Below are 22500 nucleotides of genomic sequence, written 5' to 3' on the forward strand. Positions count from 1 at the left end.
CCAAGCATGAGATCCTGCACCTGGGTCAGAGCAATCCCCAGTACAATTGGAGGCTAAAGGGTTTGAGAGCAGCCCTGGGGCTATCCCCATAAAAGGACCTGGGGATAGTGGTGGATGAAAAAATGGACATGAGCTGGAAATGTGCACTTGCCACCCAGAAAGCCAATTGTATCCTGGGCTGCATAAGAGGAAGCATGCTTAGCATTTTGAGAAGTGATCTGCCTCCCCACCCCGCTCTGTACCCTGCTCTCATGAGGTCCCACTGGAGGGGTCACCAGTACAAGACAGACATAGACCTGTTAGAGCAGATCCAGAGAAGGGCCACAAAAATAGTCAGTGGGACACCTCTCCTATGAAGAAAGGCTGAGAGAGTTGGGGTTGTTCAGCCTGGAGAAGAGAAAGCTCCAGAAGACCTTTCAATACTTAAGGGGGTGTATAAGAAAGATGGGAACTTTCTACCAAGGCCTGTAGTGACAGACAAAGGGGCAACATTCGTAAACTCGAGGAGAGTGGGTTCACATCAGATATAAGGAAAAACTATTTTATATGAGGATGGTGAGACACTGACACAGATTGCCCAGAGAAGTTGTAGATGCCCATTCCTGAAAGTTTTCAAAATCAGGTTGGATGGGGCTTTCATCAACTCAAAGAAGGATATCCCTGCTCATGGCAGGGAGGGTGGAGTAGATGATCTTTAGATGTCCCTTCCATTCCAAACCATTCTATGACTCATTGCTATGCCTTTGTTTCCATGCTTAGGTTCTGACTACAGAACTTTTTTCCCAAATGCATTCAATTCCTTTAAGGGTGGTGTCCAGGTTGCTTTATTGCACTTCAGTGGTTGGAATGCAGCCACTGTATAAACAGACAGGATAACAACAAATAGCCATTAAAATGCACTACACATTAAGATATAAGTTCCTCTTGTATTGTAATTTTTTACTATTGAGGACTACATTTTTGCAAGGACAGTTCAAAGATTAATTTGATGACTAATCTCTGGAAGGATTAATATCTTAAAGGGCTAATCACGAATAAAAAGTTTTTTTAACTATACTTTCTTACAGATTAACAGTAAGTCAAGACTAAAAATCAAGCAGTTCAGGCATCCACACAGAAATAAATTTCATAGTACATTCTGTCAGAAGCTTAAGAAAGCTTTCTAAGTTTTAGAAAACTCTGCCATACAAGCATCTCTTTCTGGAAGAGTAAATACGAGGAGGAACACATTTGCTCATGAAACAAACAATTCTCTCAACCCTAGAGGTTTTTTTTAAAATCAAAGGTTGAAAGGCAAAGTACAGGCATGAACCTTGGTTAGAGATGTACTTTATATGTGTTCTGAGGAAGCAACTATGCAAGATATATATGAAAACCAAAAAGCTTTCCTTTTTCTTTTCCACAAGCAAAAGATTTGAAGATTTATGTATATACAGACAGAAATATACTTAAATGTGAATATTTGCAAAATTTTGCACTACCATTTTGTTGCACAATAGGAGCATTGTGCTAAGAACAAATTCCCATGTGAAGTACTGAGTATTTAAACACAAATTCTGAATAAATATTTCTGTTCCATGACTTCTTATTAATATATATGCTACTCAAATCCTAAAACATGTCATAGTGTAGTGATTTTGGACTTGTGATCAAAACTTTCAGATCTACTATATAATTGGAATCTTTATTTTAGGAAAGTTTAGCATAATTTCTTGATAAACCAATCGTGTTCAGAATTAGTCAGTACTTTTTCTTAATTACAATGAAGATACAATGAAGGACGTTGTTATTAATTTCATAGATGTCAACAACTCGAGGAAATCCTGCTAGAGGATTAGGAAAAAAAACTGTTACATGATGAAAGGCTGAAAAAATAGATGTCCTAGGTTATAGAAAGAGCAACTGGTCAGATGCTATATTTAAAAATTAGTACAGACAGTGAAGCATTGAACCAGGTTTTTGGGGATGCCTAGAGTCCCCATTTTTGTGGGCCTTTCCCAAATCATTCTTGGAGTTAGGTATACATTTGTGAGAAGCATATTAAGGCCTTCCTAACTCTTTGGGATAATAAAAGGATGATGGAGACACCTCTTAGCAAGTACCACTACGACACCATGTTCAAATGTTCCCATCAAATTGCCTGTCTCCTTTGAATAAATGCTGGCAGAATACACCTTTACCTGAGCTCAGGGTGCGAATGCAAGGTCACAAACAAAAAGCAAGGAGATGAATGCAGCAGCAGCAGCAGCAGCAGCAAAAAAAATATGGCTATCCTAAATGATTTCAAAGAACTTTTTGTTAAAGATATAAACAAATGAACATCCTCATTTCCATGGATTACCTTCTTTACAATTGATGGATCTACAATTATAAAGAAGACTTTTCCTGTACCCCAGCAAAGTATTGCTCTGTGAGAGATGTTTTCAATACAAAAGAAGGATTCTAATATCATGCAGATCTGCCTACTCAATACATTGCTTTTTCTTTGATCATAGATTGCAGAACATGAAGTTCCTCTTTCTCTGTGTCTGCCTCAAACATTTACTCTTCTGCATGCTTTACAGCTTCATATGAAGATTCTTCTCACTCCTTGCAACTAACTGGCAAATTACAACTGCATACTGTATCCTTAAAGAAATCACCATTTCTAACATTTACCTGGAATTACTGCCAGGAAACAGGTAACAGTGGCTGGACACTTATAAAGGCCTTATGAAGACCGTAGGCTTTTGGAGAAGAGCTTTGTGGTTTCAGAGGAAAAAGAAAGATAGCAGGACAGGCAGCTGAGGGATAAATATCTACTAGGAAGGAATGGGTAAAGTAACTTTCAAATATTTAGGGATGAAGTCAAATTCTCAAAGTCTGCAATAACTCATCTGATACAATGTGAACTTGTCTTCTGAATTCTGCAGAAGATAAGCCTGATCCCACCTTGGGAAAATGTGTTTAGTGCGATAGTTACTAAAATCCTGCTAAAATCTAGACAACAGCAACAAAACAAGTGTTACATTCAATTTCTAAACATTAGAACGTGTGCTGTTGCTGACAAGAAAACAACCAGATCATATAACCAAGTACATGATTTCTTAATTAAATTGAGTGGAGCTGGTGTCAACAAGGAGAAGATATACCTGATACAATATTCTCAATAATGAATAGCACATTTTCTACAGCGGATGCACTTCACATCAACTTTAATGTAAGGGGATACTGAATAAAGCAAAACAGCAGTGAGAACTCAGGACACGGAAATATAAATAATTACAACAATTTTCAGATTTTTTTAGCAAAATAGTACTCATCTAAACTTTGAATAAAAGATCAAATTTTTCTTTGGAAAACATATGAAGGCAGACAATGCCTTTTATAACCATCAGCATTGTGTAACTACAGTAATCCTTTTCTTCTTCCAAACAATAGATTTAACAATTTAATTTTCCTTGTATATCTTTCATGCATTTAGAAGGAAAAAAAAATTAGTTCATTAGTTCATGTTTCATTTGTATAAATGAAAAAGGAAAAAAAAAAAGGGAAGAAGTTCAGTGATTCATTCTGAAAGTTGCCAGGAAAATTCCAGGATTCAACTAGGGTTCTGGGTCATCTAAGCATTGTTGCCCATATCCTCCAAAAATCTTTGATTTTCTGCTAAAATAATTTAAGAAAAAGTGCTGTGGGACATCACGACAGAGAGATTTAGGCAGTTAAATCAAGGTAATGACTGACTGGCAGGGAAAATACTTTGCTTTTGGCTTTGTATTGAAGTGGTGGTAGATGTTGAGAGAGAGAAGCTGCCTAGGTCAATGTGCTTACTGTGAGCTTTGTAGCCAAGAATATGATTTGCAACAAGTCATGTAATTCTTTTAAGCTCTTTTGGTGCCTTTTTATTCCACTCAGGGGTTGCAATAATCAGTCTAAAATCATGAAAGGATAATCTTTTTGCTGGGTTGCAGCTGAAAGTATTTTGTATTGCTATGGAGACTTAGGCACCTAGTAACACTAGGGAGTTTTTTACTTTGGTATTCAATGGCACAAAGGGCAATAAATTACATCATGTCTTGAAGTCCCTCCCAAGCTTATTTTGTGTGAGACTTTAATTTTGATACTATTGACTCACTAGCTTTCCAAGTGACTTCATACAGAAGTTATAAAGACAATGAATTTTCTAAAACTTAGATGAAGAAAGTTTTCCCAGGGGAATCTTTGGGACTGAAAAATTTGTAAGCCATATGTGTCATGGGAAACTACTTTGATTTTCTTTGAGTTTATGTTTGTCCATTAAACAAATAAAGATTCTTAAGAGTTAAAAAATATGAACTAAATAATCAGGTAGCTCTCAAGAAACTTTAACTATTTCCCAAACCAGCTGATGTTCCATTTGATCCATTCTTTCTCACAATTCTGTAGACAGCCTTAAGCCTACAAACATTACATCTTCAAAACCAACTGGTTAGTCTGCAGATACTCCTTCAACTGTACTATCTATTCACTATCACTATTCACAATTACTGTGCTTCAGTAATGAAAAAAAAAAACAACAGAGTGCTATCTTTGTGTAACACAGTATCTTTTACAGAACTTCACATTTTCAGTGTAACTTTTAACATCAGACACCTGCGTTTTCTATTTATGTTTTTGCTTATTACCAACAGGTGCTCTCAATTCTTTTATGTAGTGGGCATCCTGGACTGCAAGTGCAATTTTATTCACCTACACAAAGTGTTCCAGTAAACACTGGGAGAAAATCCACAGCTACAGAATTCTTCAAACTGCAGAAGTTTGAAAATATTTGTGTTCAAGCCAACAAGGTAAGCTACTAAGGTCAAATAATTCTGTGGCCAATCTAATAATTTATATATGCTTTCATATTTTCATATGTGAACAAGGTTTAAAATATTTATTTTAATCTGAATAATTTTTGCTTTCTAAAGACTTTTCAAGTTTAACCTGTTGAAATACATTATGTACAACTTCTATTGCTGTCCCTTTCCTAACAGAGGTGAACTACTATATCCTTAGGAGGACCCATCTTGCCAATATAGCTATAGATCTGTAGGATAGACCATGGCAATTTTGAAAGAAAAACTTTCTTTTCCACTCCACTACTTCATAGTTAGAATTTTTATATTTATGCTTTTCTAGACAAATCCTCAAATCCTGTAACATTTTCATGTTGTCTAATTCTTACTCAGTCTTTCTAGAATTTTATGCTATTACAAAGAGTTAATTATTTTTTCTAAGTAGAAGTGAACTGTTTATTGATGCAAATATGTACAGCCACATAGGGACATACTAATCCAAATATTGAGAAAGGGAAGAAAGTATTAGATGAGTCATTAAATATAAATTCAGTAATGCTACAACTGTCAGATAATCCATTATTATTTCTCCTTTAAGAACACTTTCCCCATGTATTTATCACACATACTGACTGAAATGATGAAGAAGTGGCATTATTTCTAGTTAAAATAATGCCTATATGCAAATCTCTGGCTTTGAACAAGAAAAGGAGGAACGTCCTTTTGTCACATACCCTTCACAGGAAGCTGAGGGTGTGCTACCTCATTTCAGTAAGGAGAGAGTGAAGCTACAACATCCTGGTGGAAGAAGAGCAGAAATATAATTCTAATCCTATAGAAGCACTACTCTTCAGTGGGGGTGTTTATGGATGTGCTTTATCAACCTGCCACTTTCAAATTACACCCTTACACCCTGGGCTCTCCAAGAGCCATTTTGAGAAAAGAATTGGAAGTAACATCCTTTTATTTTCTGAAATGCAACACTGAAGCACTAAACATACCTTTGAAATATACCTATTTTCTATTTATCATTTTATCCATCACTAAGAATTTCAAGTCTACCATGGTGGAGTTGGGAGTTGCATTGACTTGGCAATGGAAAGCAGAGGCAACAAACAGTCCTAGCTGGCAGGCACTGCTGCAGATGCTGACAGGAGATAAAAGTTCACAGGAATAGTTAATTAGGCCACTAAAGTTTGTCTGTAGTTCATCTCTAGAGGAGATGGCATAAGATGGAATTAATGATCAATGGTCACAAAGTGCCTCTGGCATATCAAGCAAGGTAGGAGCAAGAATGAATGAGTTTGTGTAAGTCAATTATTGCTTTTACAACCTCTAAACCAGACTTTCCTATTTATAGTATCTGTTGATAAAATTTTAGCAGTCAGTGTAGAAGCAGCTAGTGTTCTTCATGCCCTCCCTTCAACTACACTAGAATAAAAGGGAGGTGAGTCCCATGGGGCAGAGGTAAAGAAAAATAATAATCACAAACCCCATAATTACTGATTGCAAAAAACTGGTCTTGCAAGCACAACTTTTCTTTATTTAATAAATTAAAAAAAAAATAAACTCAGCTATTGCTGCATCTAGGATCCATCCCTTCTGTGAGCACCTGATATGACTTCACTAGTACCTGTAAAACAACATCCAGAACATCTTTCTGCTTATGCCTGATTGCTAAAATTGCTTTGTTGCTTCTGCTCACTCTCTCAGTGGTTCTGTTTTAAAGAAAACACACTCTAGGATCACTAGATAATGCAGGTTAAGGGCTCCAGAATATCTCTAGGTGAACCTACTGCCTAAAGAAGGCACAGCTAGGTCACAACAGATTGCTTGGGCTTTTATCTGGTCAGATTTGGAAAACCTTAGAGGATTTGGACTATATGGCATTGCTTGTCAACAGCCCCATCCACTGCCTAACTGTCCTCATGAGGAAAGAGGATATATATCCATACTTCTTTATGTCCAGTCTGAAACATTCATTTTAACTTATGCCCTCTGTCTCTCATTCTACCATCAAAGTAAAGAGCCTTCTTGTTTATCTTCCTGTAGGTACTGAGAGTCAGGTCCCCTCAAAGCCCCCTCTTCTCCTGGATGATCTAGTTCAGCTCTCTCTGGCTCTCTCCAGAGGGCAAATGCTTCTTTTTCTGACCAGGTGGGTAGACTTATGCTGAACTCACCCCAGTTTCTGCTGTAATTCTTGAATTTGAGGTGTAAAAACTGGACTCAGATGGCTCAGTGCAAGGCATGGCATTTCATAAAGTTCCTCTTGGCCAAGTCCTTCAGCCCAGGTCCTCTAATTATCATTTTACCCTTATGCATATTGACTGTCCCCCTAATTTGGTATCTTCTGCAAACTTAATGAGAAAAAGATCCATCCTGCAGGACATCAAATAAGATGTAAACCAAGCATTTGCATATGTACATACATATGTACCCAGCATATTCTTACATTCCAGGAGAAATCAAAGAATACCCAGGAATTGCAAATGTAAGACTAGAGTAAAAGTCAAGAACAATTACTAACTGGATGTGAAGATTTAGCATGAAAATAGCAGAGGAAAGCTACTCTTTATATGAGTGTCCATGTATGTCTAATATCAGAGGGAAGTGGGACAGCAGGAAGATACTCATTATTACCTGAAAATCTGAACGAAGAGAAAACATAGTGCTATTTTAAAGAGAAGAGTATGCCACAAGCTATACAGGGTGTCTGGAAAGGAAGTACTAAGAGGGCTGTTTAATGAAGAAAAAGGAAAAAAAAAAAAAAAAAACCTAAAAAAAGGGTGATTTTATCTATACCTTTTGGGGTTTAGGGGAATATAGATAGCAGAAAATATTAAGACATTACACTTATATTAGCAAGAAAAATAAAACCCAAGCCTTTCTAAAAAACACAAACTTATTAGTTAACAGGGCATATCCAATTAGTCCTGACATAAATAGAGAGAATAAATGAGAAAATATTTCTTGCTTGTGTTTGCATGGATAAAACTGTTCTGAATTTCAACATTAGTGATTTTGCTAATGTTATAGATTAGCAAGAGTGTAAAAAGTTTCAAAGACCAAATAAAAAGATTTCAGACCTGAGAGAGCTCCTTGTCTTATTTAGAAAAAAGGAAAAAAAAGGGAAAACAAAGATAAAAATATTTTGAGAAACGGAAATTGAGAAATGGGATTGTAAGAAGTTACAAGAAATATCAGAAGGACATTAGGAATTATTCAGAGTGACTGAAAGCAGAATAAGAAATGAGGGAAAGCTGAAGACATAAAGACAAAGAGTTTCCTTGGATGAACTCCAGATCTCATTTAAGTCAATGGCAAAATTCCCCTTGACTTCATTAAGGACATGATTTTGCTTTTGAAGTTTATTCACAGAAGATGCAAGTAAAATATGTAATGCATCTGACAGAACGCTTGGGGAGAAGGGGGAATAACCAAATGTGAAACACATATTTTTCTACCAGATGAATGAGGTGGAATAACAAGTATATGTAAGACCAGTGATTTTACTTGCTCTGTGAGCCTTCTAAGAATAATGCTGCAGTAAACAAGGAGATCAGATGGGCATATTTAAATTTGCAAATTCCTGTGAGAAACTCCCAAAAATCCAACTCATACTAAAAGTAGACACAAAGATTTGACAGTAATAAAAGTAATCCAATTAAGAACAAAAGATTATGTCACAACATAGGCAGGTTAGCAGTAAGTCTCTAAGATCCTACATTTGATTTCTATTTTGAATAGAATTATGAATAGCCCTGAAGATGTAAACAGAGATAACAACATGATATACAAAAAGATTACTTATATGTGAAATTAACTGTGAAAAAAATCCAAAGCTCACAATTCATGGCAAAATCAATTTACTGCTGACAAAAAAAATGGAAAGAAAATAAACTACCCATATATGTCCATCTACTATAACCACTTGGGAAATATATTATGAATCTTTCAATGGTGCTTCTGCTTGAGAAGTCAAAACCCAGTATGTTACTCTAACTAGGAGAGAACAATGACAATGACAATGATATTAAAAATGTTTATGTATTTGTAAGTAGTCCCTCACGTCAACTTCTATAATCAATGTACCTGCCTACCCTTTAGCTATTACTCACTCATCCCAAAAACCATATAGAAGAATCCTGGAAAGAACAACAGAAGTGACCTATGGCATGGTAACCATACCTGTGGGAGGAACTTTGAATCAGTTTAATTTAGCTGCCTCTGAAGTCAACGTAAGAGTAGAGGTTTGGAGATATGAGTAATAGTGAGATACGAAAAATGTGGAAACATGGAAAAAAGGACACATTCACCTTTGCTTTAAACTTAAGGATTTAATATTTAGTTAATTTAATATGGCAGATTTATAATAATTTTATCCTTATAGTTATCACAAGACGAATTTATTATAAAAATAAAAAGGCATAAAGCAACTGCAAAAGAGAAGTTTCTAAAATCGTCAGTATGCTACACAGTTAATGAGCTCTGATTTTCAAAATTATTATATATTTAAATCCTATTAAAAATATTAAGTATTCAGTAATTCCAAGATGCCATCTATCATTAATCTAAAGGAAAAAATGCTTTAACACATATTGACCTTCACACTGCAGAAGCCAGCTAGCCATTAATTCATGGACACTAGGAGCAAACCTCCCGTTTTTCTTTTCTATTGTATATGCACTGCCCAACTCAGGGATGACTTATCTGCTTATCTACAAATATACAAATACATTTGATCCTGAAGAGGCTGGAATAAGTGCTTGGTGCTTCCTGCCCTATCAGTTCGGGCCAGCCCAAGCACATATAATTATTAGCTGGTTCTCTTCAAATTAGGGACAGTTAAAAGAGAGTTTATTTTTGAAGGAAAGTTTGAGAATGGCCATTGGTGGCATACCAAGATTAAAAGGAAAATACGCAAAACAAGTTTTTGAAGAATTTCGACTCTATAGTAAGGAGTCTGAGTGGAAAAAGTGTTGAAAATAATTTTTAAAAATTCCCAACAATCAAACACGTTCTGTTCTTTTAGCTTACTACAAAGAAATTAGCATTGTACAGAAAAAATTTTTAGAGTATAAATTGACAGATTAAATTTGACAGATTTAATTTGACAATGTCATTTTCCTTTAACAAAATAAAATATTTCATTGATTAAAAATAGGCAGTGAAAACATACAGAGGATTTTTTAATCTTATGAAACTTATAATTAAATTGAGCAGGTCTGGGTGTTTTGTCTATTGTTTGGGGTTCTCTTTTAAAATTATTATTAATATTACTTTTTGACTTGGCAAGAAAAGGCAAAGACTATAAATATGCCATTAATACCCCATTTGCACTCATATATTAAATTATGAACATAGAGAAAGACATCTTTCTGAAAAACTGGCACATTAAGAATACACTTTCTTTAAATATCAAATGAGGCTTAAAGCTCACGTACAATTAGCCCTTCTTACAGGATCCAAATTTTTAAGAATCAATTTTTGACTAAGAAGATAACATTAACATAGATTTTCTGATTCTAGCAACTCTTACTAAAATTCCCATCCTTGACATTTGCTTGCTCCCTTTGGTGTCTAAATAAATGTATTTTCCCTGTGATAGAACCACAAGAAAGTAGAAACTTGACTAGAAATTAGCTTAGGGCACAGGCCTCTAAAGTCTTTCAACCCGTCAACTGCATCTAGTTCAAACGTCTAAAGTTAACATGCTAAACAAAGAAAAGTATTAGGGAGAAAAAGCACAGAAGTTTTTGAGGCAAAATTTCAAAGCAAAACGACAAAGTACTAGAGATTTCAGTGTGAATATTTTTGGGGTTATTGAAGAACCATAAAAAATAGCAAGCCCAGAAACAACAAAGTTCAAGACAAGAGGCTGTGGATCAGGCATGCTCTGTAGTGACTAATGCTTGGGAAGTTTTAAAAATTGTACCAGTTACACAGAAACTTAGCAGCAGCAATTAAGTACCTCAGTGTTATTTGTGGGTTAAAACTGGTATTCTCTACGTAAAATCTGGAAAGCTATTCAATGATCCTGCAAAAGCTGAGGGAGAAATTGGACTGTGCTATATGTAGGATTTGTACATTTTAATATAAATACATACTACATAAAATTCTTTTTCTATTTCTGTTGCAAACTTTTACATCAATAAAACTCTTGGGAAACATAGAGCTGATCAGATAAATAGTATGGAACAACTTCCTCAAGGGAGTTGAGAGCTCCTCCAAGTTAAGTATCATTGGCAAACTCAGTATCCCTTCCAGTCCTGCATCCATGTCATTCATGAAGATTTTGTAGAGCACAGGCGCAAGGATGGAGCCCCAAGGAACTCCACTAGTGAGTTGAGGTGACAGCTCACCAGTCTGATGTCACCCCATTCACTGTAACCCTTTTTGTCTGACTCATGAGCCAGTTGCTCACCCATCACATAAAGTGTTTATCCAGCTGAGTGCTGGACACTTTGCCCAGAAGGATCCTGTGAGAGACAGTATTAAAAACTTTACTGAAGACCAAAAAGATCACATCTACCGGCTTTCCTAGATCAAACAGGTGGGTTATCTTGTCATAGAAGGAAATCAGGTTTGACAGCCTGACTTTCCCACTCATGATGCTGTGCTGGCTGTGACCAATGACTGTGTTGTCCTCCTCTTTTTTTTTCTCAATACTTCCCAGAACAATGTCTTCCATGATTTTGCCAGACACTGAATTGAGACCAACAAGCCTGTAGGCTCCAGGGTCCTCCTTCTTGCCTCTCTTGGTAATTGGGACAACATTCGCCAGCTTCCAGTCAGCTGGGACCTCTCCGGATTCCCAAGACCGCTGGACTAGCTTAGTCTACTAAAACAAGCCTGCAGAAAGGACAGCTCTTCAGTTGTGGTTTTTTTTGCTGATGGCAGTATTTAACAAGTAGAACCAGACACCACACTCAACACACACAATTGGGTCAAACTGGCCTGTTAAGGACTTTCTGCACTACCCTTGCTGACATTTCTCATATTAGCTGAATTTTATGCTCACTATCTTGGCTCTGGGAGGCCAACTTTCAACTTGATCTTAAAAATAAGAGTACTTAAAAGAATTTTGCAATGATAGCTGTTCCAAATTGCAAAATAAATGGATATGGACAATTCAGCTATCTTTATAAAATGTGGCATACATGAAAAAAACCCCTACTTTTTCAAGATTTATGATATGGATAAAAGGAAACAGAGTTAGAAGGAACTTCAAGAGACCATAAAGCCTCTTAATTTACTTTCCCTAACCCAAAATAGGATCATTTATAGCTAAATCACTTTTGACTACTTTAATTTATTCTTAGAAGCTTCCAGTATCAGTGGTTCCAAAGGCTTTCTGTGCTGGTACATATTATCAGCATTTTATTATCCTAAATTCAAAAAGGTGGGGATTTTTTTCTGGTGTCTAGCCTAACTGTTCCTGCCAAAATACCAGACAATAATTTCTTGTCCCATTCCCAATGGACAAGTTCTTTCCCATCTTCTCTGAACCATGTTCTAAAGGCTGTCGTCATTTCCCACCTAGTTCCTCTCTTCTCAAAAAAACTTGTGTTGTTAGTATTTCCCCAGTCTTCAGAAAAGACCAAGCAGAAGCACTCTGTGGAAGACAGAGTTTGGAATATTCCTGTTAAGCATGCTCTCAACAGCCACATACCTTTGTCAGCACATATTTGTCACCAGCTTCTACTATTAAGAAAGACTGCATCCAGTGATTCTAACTTTTTTCAGAACATTTCACCAAACTGTTAACATATTAATATTCATATTAACATATGAATATCATTCCTTCCATTTTCATACTATTGCAGATTTACCATTTTGATGTGAAGAGCATATTGGATGAATATGCTATATCTGCATCATTTCTACAAGAAAACACAAGTATTGCCTGCCTGCAGACTGAGCTGATTAGGAAATATCTGAGATATCACAGAGCCTAGATTAACATATCCTGCCTCTTAACCACATACTTTGGCCTGTGCTTAACACAAACTTCAGCTTGTGGGCACAGGGCAGGGTATTCCTGGTGAACAAAATATATACAGTCCAATACAATTGTCATTAATATATCTATATATATCTAGCTATAAAATAAATACATATATAGTTTAAATTGTACTCCCAGTAGCTCCAGATAGGTACAAACACATTATTAATTCTCTCATAATGTTATGAATTCAAGGGCATGATAGTTACAGAAACCACTTGATGGTTGCTCATCTCACAGTATGTCACTGCCACCAGGCATGGTTTGCCTCTGGGCTTTATATACCCCTAGTGCAGTTAATGGCAAGTGGCTTTGTGTCAAACCTTTCTCCAAATGAAATGATGCTGTTCTACAGGGGGACAGAACTGTAATAATATACACCCTCTCTTCAAACTGCATCTGAAGGTCCTTCTCAAAACCCAAGTAATTCAATTACTCCCTAGAATCTGTAAGAGCTTGGGGGAGGGATTTGACAAACCTTTTTGTTTTGCCTTTGTACAGCACTTCCCACAACAGGGCTCCCAATCCATCCATAATAGTGTATATTAAAATAAACCATAACAGTTTAGCTGAATATAGCTGAAATTATCTTTTTCCTCACAGGAACAGAGACAAAGAAGAAAGACATTACATACAAGCACATCTGGAATTCTTCAAAAAATCTGTTAATACCTACCCACCATAACTAAATACAAACTGTCTTTTTATGGAATGGCTTGTAGACACATGAGGAAAATGGACAGTCTGCTCTATCAGAAACAGTCTGTTTGGTCTACAAAATAAAGATTCAAAGCTCATAGTGTGCTCTCTAGAATACATTTGTGAAACATGAGGAAGAGTAAAAAAGGCTTTGTAAACTAAGACACATATCAGTGAAACTAAATTGGAATATATTTAGTCTGGAAATTGGAATATCACTTATAATCACCAAAGGAATGAAGTTTCACAGTGTCTTTCAAATTTGAGATGGACTACGATAGATTTAGGAGAGGAATTGTAATAAATGGTTGCCCACAACATGACTCTTATCTTCCGTGTTCTTAGAGAAGGAGGAGATAAGACCTCCGAGGTGATTTTTTTCAGCTATGATGTCAGATAACGCCAAATTTGCAAGGAATGAAGAGAAGGAGGAAAAACATGAAGAGAAATAAAAATCAATTTTGGGGGAAGTCCCTAATTACCCAGACTACTACTGTCATAGCATAATACTGCATCAAATAAACATATCTCCTTATCTATCTCAATCAGAAGCTTTTTATACAGTGTAACAATGAACTTGGTAAAATCTTGGTATAGGAGGGAGACTACTGGATATTTTCAGCCTAATTTAAGATACACTTTCAATGTTGCTGGTTTATTTGGAGAAAACCACCAGAATACTTGCAGTTTGAACCATAACAGAAATTACATCAGGACTGTACCACACATATGCATTCCCAGCACTGATGTAAATCAAAGGCTTTTTTTAGATGCAAGTGCACTTCGCCAGAAGATTGGGAACTTTGCTTTTGCATATGGACTTTACCAGGTATAATCGTGTCTTTAGCTGTCCTGAAATTTAGTAACTTCACTGTGACCTACACATGGGGTTTCACATGAGATGAAGCCTTTTATAAAGTCTTAAAAAAAACCAACCCTGAATTGGAATTGTTAATCTTTTAAAATGTGTAAAGTCTCTAGTTTTCTATTAATTCTAAAGATTAAGCAATAGTCAAATAACACCTTCTCAGCATAATGTCTTACATTTTTCAAGGAATGCTTGTATTTATGGATCATAATTTAAACTACTGCTATAAGTGTTATCAATTGGATATAATTGCATGTTTTTATTTGACCTTTTATGTGATAAGAAAGTTTAAAGACAGATTTTGGGCATTATTATGCTCAAAATTTATACAGTCCACTTTCAAAAACTTTGGCTTATAATATCACAGCTACTTAAAAAACAAATGCAATCATCAATAGTGGATAAAATATGTTACTGTCTGTGCAGTTTTAGAAATACACTTTAACAGCACTGTCATTTCAGCTTTTGCATTGTGCAAAGACAGGACTCTTTTATGAACTAATTTTAGGAGTTTGCAGAGAAATTTAGTTGTGCAATGTCAAACAAATTTTTAACATCTGCAAAAACATTAGGATGCTGCCTTTTCTTATACAGACCTTTTATGTGAAAAGCAGAAGTATCTTGTCCATAGACTGAGAATTCATGATAGCAGTACCACAAAGTTTTCAGCAAGACAGCTTCCAAAAAGATTCTGTGAAGTCCCACAGGAGCCTACCAACTTCTATAAGCCATGCTATGGGGATCTGACTCTTTTCAGCTGAAGGCACTGTATCTCTGGAGTGATCTTTTTGTTAAGAGCATTGGGAATGTGCTCTAGAAGTGCAACAACTGGGGCTGGAATAATGTAAAAAAAGATACAGCAACTTCTGATCAAAAGTAAGACATGTAACATTTAAGAAGCTAGAGACAAAATGATAAAGAATGGGACCATCAGTGTTGGAAAATAAGTAAATTGATGAACAGAAGCAAACATAGAGGATAAATGGACTAAAAAGTAAAGTAATGTGAAATCAAATTTTAAAAAGGAGAATAGAAATATTTAGGAAAACATTCAAGAGAAAAGTTGTTTCAATGGGAATGGTGAAAAATATTATTAATCAAAACATCATTGCTTATTTTTCCATTAGTGTCCACAGGTAAACGGCTCTGTACAAAAGCCAAAATTATTTCACAGCATATTCTCACAATAGAACTTCTTTCAATGGAAATATGCTCAGACAAAAGCTATAACCTTTAAGGTCCCATTTCCTAGCTGTTCCTCTCTTCATATAAAAATAAAAGTCAATTGTTGTCACAAAGTCTCTTTGCCCATTATCATCCTTATGTTAGATTTATGAATAAAAATGTGTGAAATTAAATTATACAGGCATTAAAATATCATGTGATTAGGTGAAACGTTTTTGATGAACAAGGATACCCAGAAATACTGCAATTGCTACCACATTCATCTGCTCAATTACATGCTTCTCACCTATTTAATAATGCTTGTTACATCCCTGTTAATTGATGTGTTTCGCAAGTTTATTTTCTTATACACTATGTCAAGTCTTATACAATGAACAAGAGACTTGGATCATAGCAGTCCCCTAGAACAGAACAAGCCTCCAAGGTAAATGCAAAGAGATCATGAAATGGGACAATGAAACGATAACACAAAAAAAAAAAAAAAAAAAAAAAGGAAGAAGGAAAGACAGGGGATTGGAACATTATAACATTATGAAGTTAAAGAAACAAGGGAATGAAAGGGATTAAAACTGGAATGATAGGTAACCTACTGTAAGTGGTGTGAAAGCTTAACAGTGGGGGACTGGAATAATCAGATATGGGAACGACCTGACAATGGATTGCTTTCAAACTGAAGCACCTCAAAAGTAAATGATCTTAGAGCAGAATAATCATATTTGCCTCTGGGAATAAAATTTAAAGATAAAAAAGTTTGAAAAAAAATAACAAGTTTGATGATTATGCAGATAGAACTGCAGAGAGAAATGATCCAGTCAGGGCAAGAGTGAGAAAAGGTAAAGGAGTAGGGTTGGGAACAACAGGAGAATAAAAAGAAAAGGTGACTGAAACCATAGATGCTTGGAACTCACTTTTTCCAGGCAAAATCCAAGACGAAGGACTACACTGCATAAGATTTTTTTCCCTTTCATTTTTTTTTTTTCAGATTGACTATTACTCTTGCTCATTTGGACAAAAGTTATCCTTTCTCATAACAACCGACCATAACATTTTCTAGAAACAGCTTTAAAGTTCATGGAATATATGTGTGTCTTGACATTTGGCTTCAAACAATTCCCGTCTTAGGTAGTACCGCACTACAATAGCTGAACATACTCATATAGGAGATGATGTATGAACTCACTTTTTGAGAAGCAACTCTAAAACCTTATTTCTTGTTTCCACTTTTCTAAAACAGCTGTCAACAACTAAAATTCTAAAAATCAGAATGGCATTAACTCCAGGATTCTGGATCTGCTGTTAGAAACTAGATTATTTTGGTTAAGTCAGTTGAGAATGAGTTTAGTTGCACTGTCAGTCAATACTCTCACAGAGTGAGCAGGGAGACAACCATGGTGACAAGCCCCTTCCTCAAAATCTCCACAGAGGGATATCTGTTTACTCTATCACATTTTCTAACTCATTCCATTCCTTATTTAATGAGTTGCAGTGAGTTTTATCAGAATGGTATAATTGCCCCATTGTGTCCTATGGTAAGACTACATTTTCTTAGTCTGCCATTTTCCTGGTTTTCTCATGACCATTTTCTTCCAGTTTCCTCAACTGCTATGAAGAATTTTGCCGATTAAAATTATACCTTCCCCTCCCTCCGCCCCCAGGATCATACAATGAGGCAAAGTGGCATTTTGCATGATGCAAAATTTTTCATTTGCCATGACCATGGGGGCAAGTGATGTGCTAAATAATATGTGTTTTATCACTCGGGTCTGTGCCAGTGGTAATAATCACTGAAGTGTAATCAGTCTAGTACAAATGCTGAGACAAACACCAGAAAAATAGTTGAACTTGATTTCCATCACTTATTTGCTATCCCCAAGAGTGAGAACTCGAGTGTATAATAGAGACAAGAAAAGTAATAGCACAAAGTTGATTTCACTATGATTCTGAGGTTCATTTAAAAATATAAATTTATTACTTCTGAAAGAACTGACCTTCAAATCCCACCAAAGCTCTTCAGCAGTATGCTGTGTAGTATATACAGGTAACAAAGAAGTTGTGTTTTCAGTAATGCATGAACTGTCATTATTGTTCCTAAGCATCATGTCATGTCTCATCCAATGCTGTTGTTTCTTACAGGAGTGCTAAAACTTTTTTTTTTGATGTTTCCCACAACCCAGCTCTAAACTGCACTTGTTTGGATTTGATTTCTTTAGTTCAAAATGCTGCATTTTTACTCCAAAGGTGTGTACTGTGGAACTTACAGTTACATCCATATACAATTATTATGCAATACTAGCATATACTAGCACCTAGTTTTACATAAATAAGGAATCTTTGTGTATAAAATATCTTCAGCTCTGTTTGTTGCTTTGAAACCTGTTGCTTATCAGCTCTAACTCACAATAAATTCAGAGAAGTAGTCCATGTTAAAATAATGAAAGAAGAAACAGTCTTAAGCATTGACTTAAAATACAATTGCCTGATATGATTGTTGACAAGTGATCTTAGAAGAATTTTAAATTTTGAACAGAACATATATGCTCACAATAAGTAACACATTTTCTCACTGAAGATTTATGTCAAGGAAACACTCAGCACCTACACACCAGGAATCACATTTGAAGGCCAGTCAAAGACAGAATTTGGATTTAATACTGCTGAAATACAGAAAGCAAACCAAGGAGTTAAGATTCCACTACTCATATGCTGCATCCTGGACTATGGAATTGCTGCCTTTCATCAGATACAGAGAGGAAACTGGGAGGCACAGAGAATAAAATTTCAGATGCTTTATGTAATAATTAACATAAGAGTTACCCCATCTACCAGGCCATGGTTATACTGATCACCTACAACTTACTGTGGTATTTTTAAGTATTCAAAAAGCATTAAAAATGGAGCAGATTATATTTCATTACCTGAGGCCAAAATTTTGGAGGTCTTAAAGTGCCCTAAATACACTGGCTGGGACTCACTGCACTTAACAAGCATTGAAGTGTGATACAGTTACTTGAAGTTTTAGACCTCCTGTCTTTCTCTAGTCAAGAGACTATTTTCTAAGGAAGCTGATTTGCCTGCCTATGTTAAGATACCTGGTCAGAGATGGGTAAATTAATGACTCTAACTAATCTTACTACTGTGTCTCTTCAAAACCAGATGTGAAGTACTAGGTTCGTATCCAAGAACTGAAACAATTTCCCCACTTTCTGATACTCAGTAGCTCAGACACCACAATAACATAAATCAATGTCTCTGATAATGTTCCAGTGCTCAACCACAGATATACTGACTTCTGTACATACACACAAAATATGCTAAAAACATTAATATGATCATCCCAAAATCAGATAGTTTTGCTATCATTTGGTTTTATCATATATGATAAAATGGCAGTAAGTACAATTTTAAGAACCAAATGCCCAGCTAAGATGCTTGACTTTTTCACTGGGGCTCTTTTTGCATTTGCTGCTGAAATACCAAACAAATGCCTCTCTCCAGAATCTTGTCTAGAATCCAAGCTCTGCACCTTCCCAACTGAATGCCTTGATCTCTAAACTGTGCACAGCCTCTTGCCTCTTTCCTTAATACCTAGCTCCATTTTTCCTGCATGTGTGCACCTACTGGATGGCAGGCAACATTGCTCAGCATATACCTCCTGTTGTGGCTTCTGCATTTTCCTGGAATCAGGAGATGGAGGTTTATTCTACTTGGAGATTAACAGAGCCTCCAAATTTATAGGTGAGTGTAGTAATTATCAGACCTCACAAACCCTTCTCTAGGCGAGAAAACTCACTTTCTCCTGAGAAGGTTCACTTCCTGGGTGAATCTTCTCAGGAGACTGAAAGTAAGAAGGTGCTTGTGCCAATAAAATACTTTTTTTTTAAACTAGTTTATTAACTATTTTTCAAAATATTTTTCAAAATAAAAAAGACATTGTGTTATCTGTGTGGGCAATGCAAAATTTCAATCGTGTCTTCGTTGTTTACCATAGTCCTCACTTGTTTTACTTCTGTTTTGCTTTACCTATACTATTTTCTCATTTTCTTATGTAATGCTCTTTAACAAAAATGAGGGTCCCTGACCAATGTGGTCATGGAGGCAAGGAAGAGGTCTCCTCTGCCTTGGTACTCTGCCTCTCATGCAAGCCTTTCCCTACCCTGGCCTTTCGTTGCAGATTGCTTTTGTTCCCTTTTTTTCCCTGCAAAGAAAAGGAGAAAATGTCACAAGCGAGCGGGCATCTAGCTTGCATCTTTTGTCTAACGGCTCTTGGTCTCACAGAAGCCCAGAATTCTTGCACTAAGTTTGCTGCAAAGGATGAATGTGCATAGATCCTTTCTCCAGTGGTGTCTCAGGTATTTACATACTGTTGTTCCTGTCTGTCAAGAACTGAGCAACACGTCCTCACAAATTTCAAAGGAATCAACATAGCAAGTCCCGAAAATGCCTATTTTGACAAATGACATCATAAAAATAAGAGAGGAAGGTTGAATCTTGAGTTAGGGTGTAACTTAAGGTATTTGCCATTGTTATAGGCAAGAATTAATTCAATATGCACTATTTTAGCTATAAACACAGCTATAAATGAAGCCATATCTACATAATCATATGCACAGATATCACAGTTTATCCAGCAGAATGGCAGACACAACACAGGATATGTAAACAGATCTGCCTAACACTTACAAAACAACTTTAATAGCAAGTGTCATTCTTTTCTGTAAAGTAGCTGTTTTTAACACACATGATCTAACTCTTGTTTGCTCTTTAAAGTTTTATTGTCTTGGCATTTTATACAGGAAGAGAGCATTAGCATACTCAGGAGAACTGCTAAAAGTAAAAGGCCTCAAGCTACCCACTGCATGGTTGATAGCATAAAGCATGGGATATAAAAACTTTTGTCTGATTGCTCACTTTACTTGTTTTAGAGTAGTGTTACTCTCAAGAGCATATATTCATGTTCTTTCTACTTCAAGTTTTATTACTTCTTTTGTATTATTTAATACATCTAAAGACACTTCCAAAAGACAAATTTTTCCATTTTGAAAAAGTAATGGTTTGGAACCTGATAAAATACATGAATTTTCACAGTGTATTATTTTCAAAGGCAAGTAGAATAAATGTGCAATAAAACAATTAAATGCATGACAATAAACATTTCTATGTGATCGCAGATATATTAACATGCCAAACAAAAGAAGAAAAAAATCAGTAAAATATTTTCTTAAAAAAAGCTCAGATCAAAATGGATTCTTAACATATTAGAGCATAAGTAAAAAAGGGAGTCTGGTCTCAATTACTCTTACTGTTAAATATTCCACTCTAGCAATTAAAATGAACATTTAAGATGTGAAAGAAAAAATGGAATTAAAAAAGGCAAATGAGTTCAGCTTTTTAAAACATAAAAAAAAAGAGACACCATAATTTTAGATACACTTAAAAATCATCTTACAGTACATTTAAAATGAAGTCTACTTACATATCACACTGCTAATTATTATATAAATAACCTGGGAAACAATACCTCCAAGATACATGTTTTACTATTTAGTAAACAAGAAACTGCCATGTTTGACACCACTGATTAAGGCCAGGCATTTCTAAAGCTTCAGACACATTTCTGAAATCCACAATACATCAATTTTTAATACTTCCACTCTCTCAGCTCCATTAAAAAGATGGTAGGGGAAAGAATTTAGAGTAATTAATGATATAGTTAGCTGCTAAATATTAATAGGAATCGTAGTCTTGCATAAAATATAACATATAAACCTTGCCAATACAGACGCACCAGTAATTAAACTTGAATACGTAATTACACTGATTTATATGACAGGCAAAAAGTTACACTTTACTGGCTTCTATGTAAACTGTGGGCAACAGTTAAACTTTGCATTTTATGGTTTATATAAACGGGCAATATCTCTACTACAGTTCATAAATGGTTCGCCAAGTCATAGTTAAAATTATAACTAATTCCAGTGTGAACATTCGGACTATACCTTACAAACCAGGCTCTGAAAATGACCACAGAGATCAGCCTCCCATTACGTTCAGAGCTTGGAAGGAAAATGGTGAGGCTTTAAAAAAAAAAAAAAGGCAAAAAAAAAAAAAGCTTATAGCAACAACTACAAAGTAAATGAAGACTCATCTATTTAAATGTTTTAATATAAATGTTTAGTTTCAAATATATAGCTCCAGATGTTTCACTTACCACCTTTCAAAGCTCTTTTGAGTAATATTGTGTCTTAGACTAAGGCATTTTTTCTTGAAAGAAAGCTGACTGCACTTACATGTGAGGCTGAGGAGAGCAGCCTGGACTGCTATTTCCATTACTGTCAATGTGATCCAGCGAACCATTGAGATCTTCATGGACTGCCTGCAGTAAGCCACTGGATGCGTTATTTATCAGTCCTGGGTTACTTAGCAATGGTAAACTGCTCTCTGCCAGTGCAGCCTACCAAAATGAAAAGTAAAACCAAAATTATTAGCCCATACATATACATAGCACTCTTACATGTATGAACATTTAGGAATAAACACACAGAGAACAGCTCATTTTGAGTAGCTGTTGAAGTGGTCAGAAGGATTTTGTGCATTTCCAGTTATTTTCACATTCTGTATATAACAGCATTTCTACTTCTGGTTTACCCTTTCTCTTGCTTAGGTTTCATTATTTTCCATTATTAATTATGTTCTGATATTCATGGCACTTTCTAGTTTTACATCATTTTTTGACTTTGAATTACACTTAACCCCTTTGCCCTTCCACACAATGTATGGCTCCTTTATAATGCAGGCAGCTGCTATACTTTAAAAAATGACCAGAACTTAAATCAAAATAAAAAAGTCCTGACATTTGCCTCTTCTGCATAAAAATTATATATTATAATTAAACTTTAAAGTTTTTGCCATGAGCACCATGTTCCCCAACACTATGATGTGAAATCATT

General features: G+C 35.6%; 1 protein-coding gene across 18 annotated transcripts in view; it reads right to left on the reverse strand.

Annotated features, from left to right (window-relative positions):
• FOXP2 (forkhead box P2) overlaps window positions 1–22500 on the reverse strand; it is a 402834-nt gene that overhangs the window by 8325 nt on the left and 372009 nt on the right. For all 18 annotated transcript variants that reach the window (XM_064422362.1, XM_064422357.1, XM_064422356.1 and 15 more), the window contains one exon: window positions 21841–22004. In XM_064422362.1, the coding sequence (XP_064278432.1) occupies window positions 21841–22004 (164 nt within the window). The remainder of the gene's footprint in view (window positions 1–21840; window positions 22005–22500) is intronic.

The sequence above is a fragment of the Passer domesticus genome, chromosome 5, assembly GCF_036417665.1.
Source record: "Passer domesticus isolate bPasDom1 chromosome 5, bPasDom1.hap1, whole genome shotgun sequence".
NCBI lineage: Eukaryota > Metazoa > Chordata > Aves > Passeriformes > Passeridae > Passer > Passer domesticus.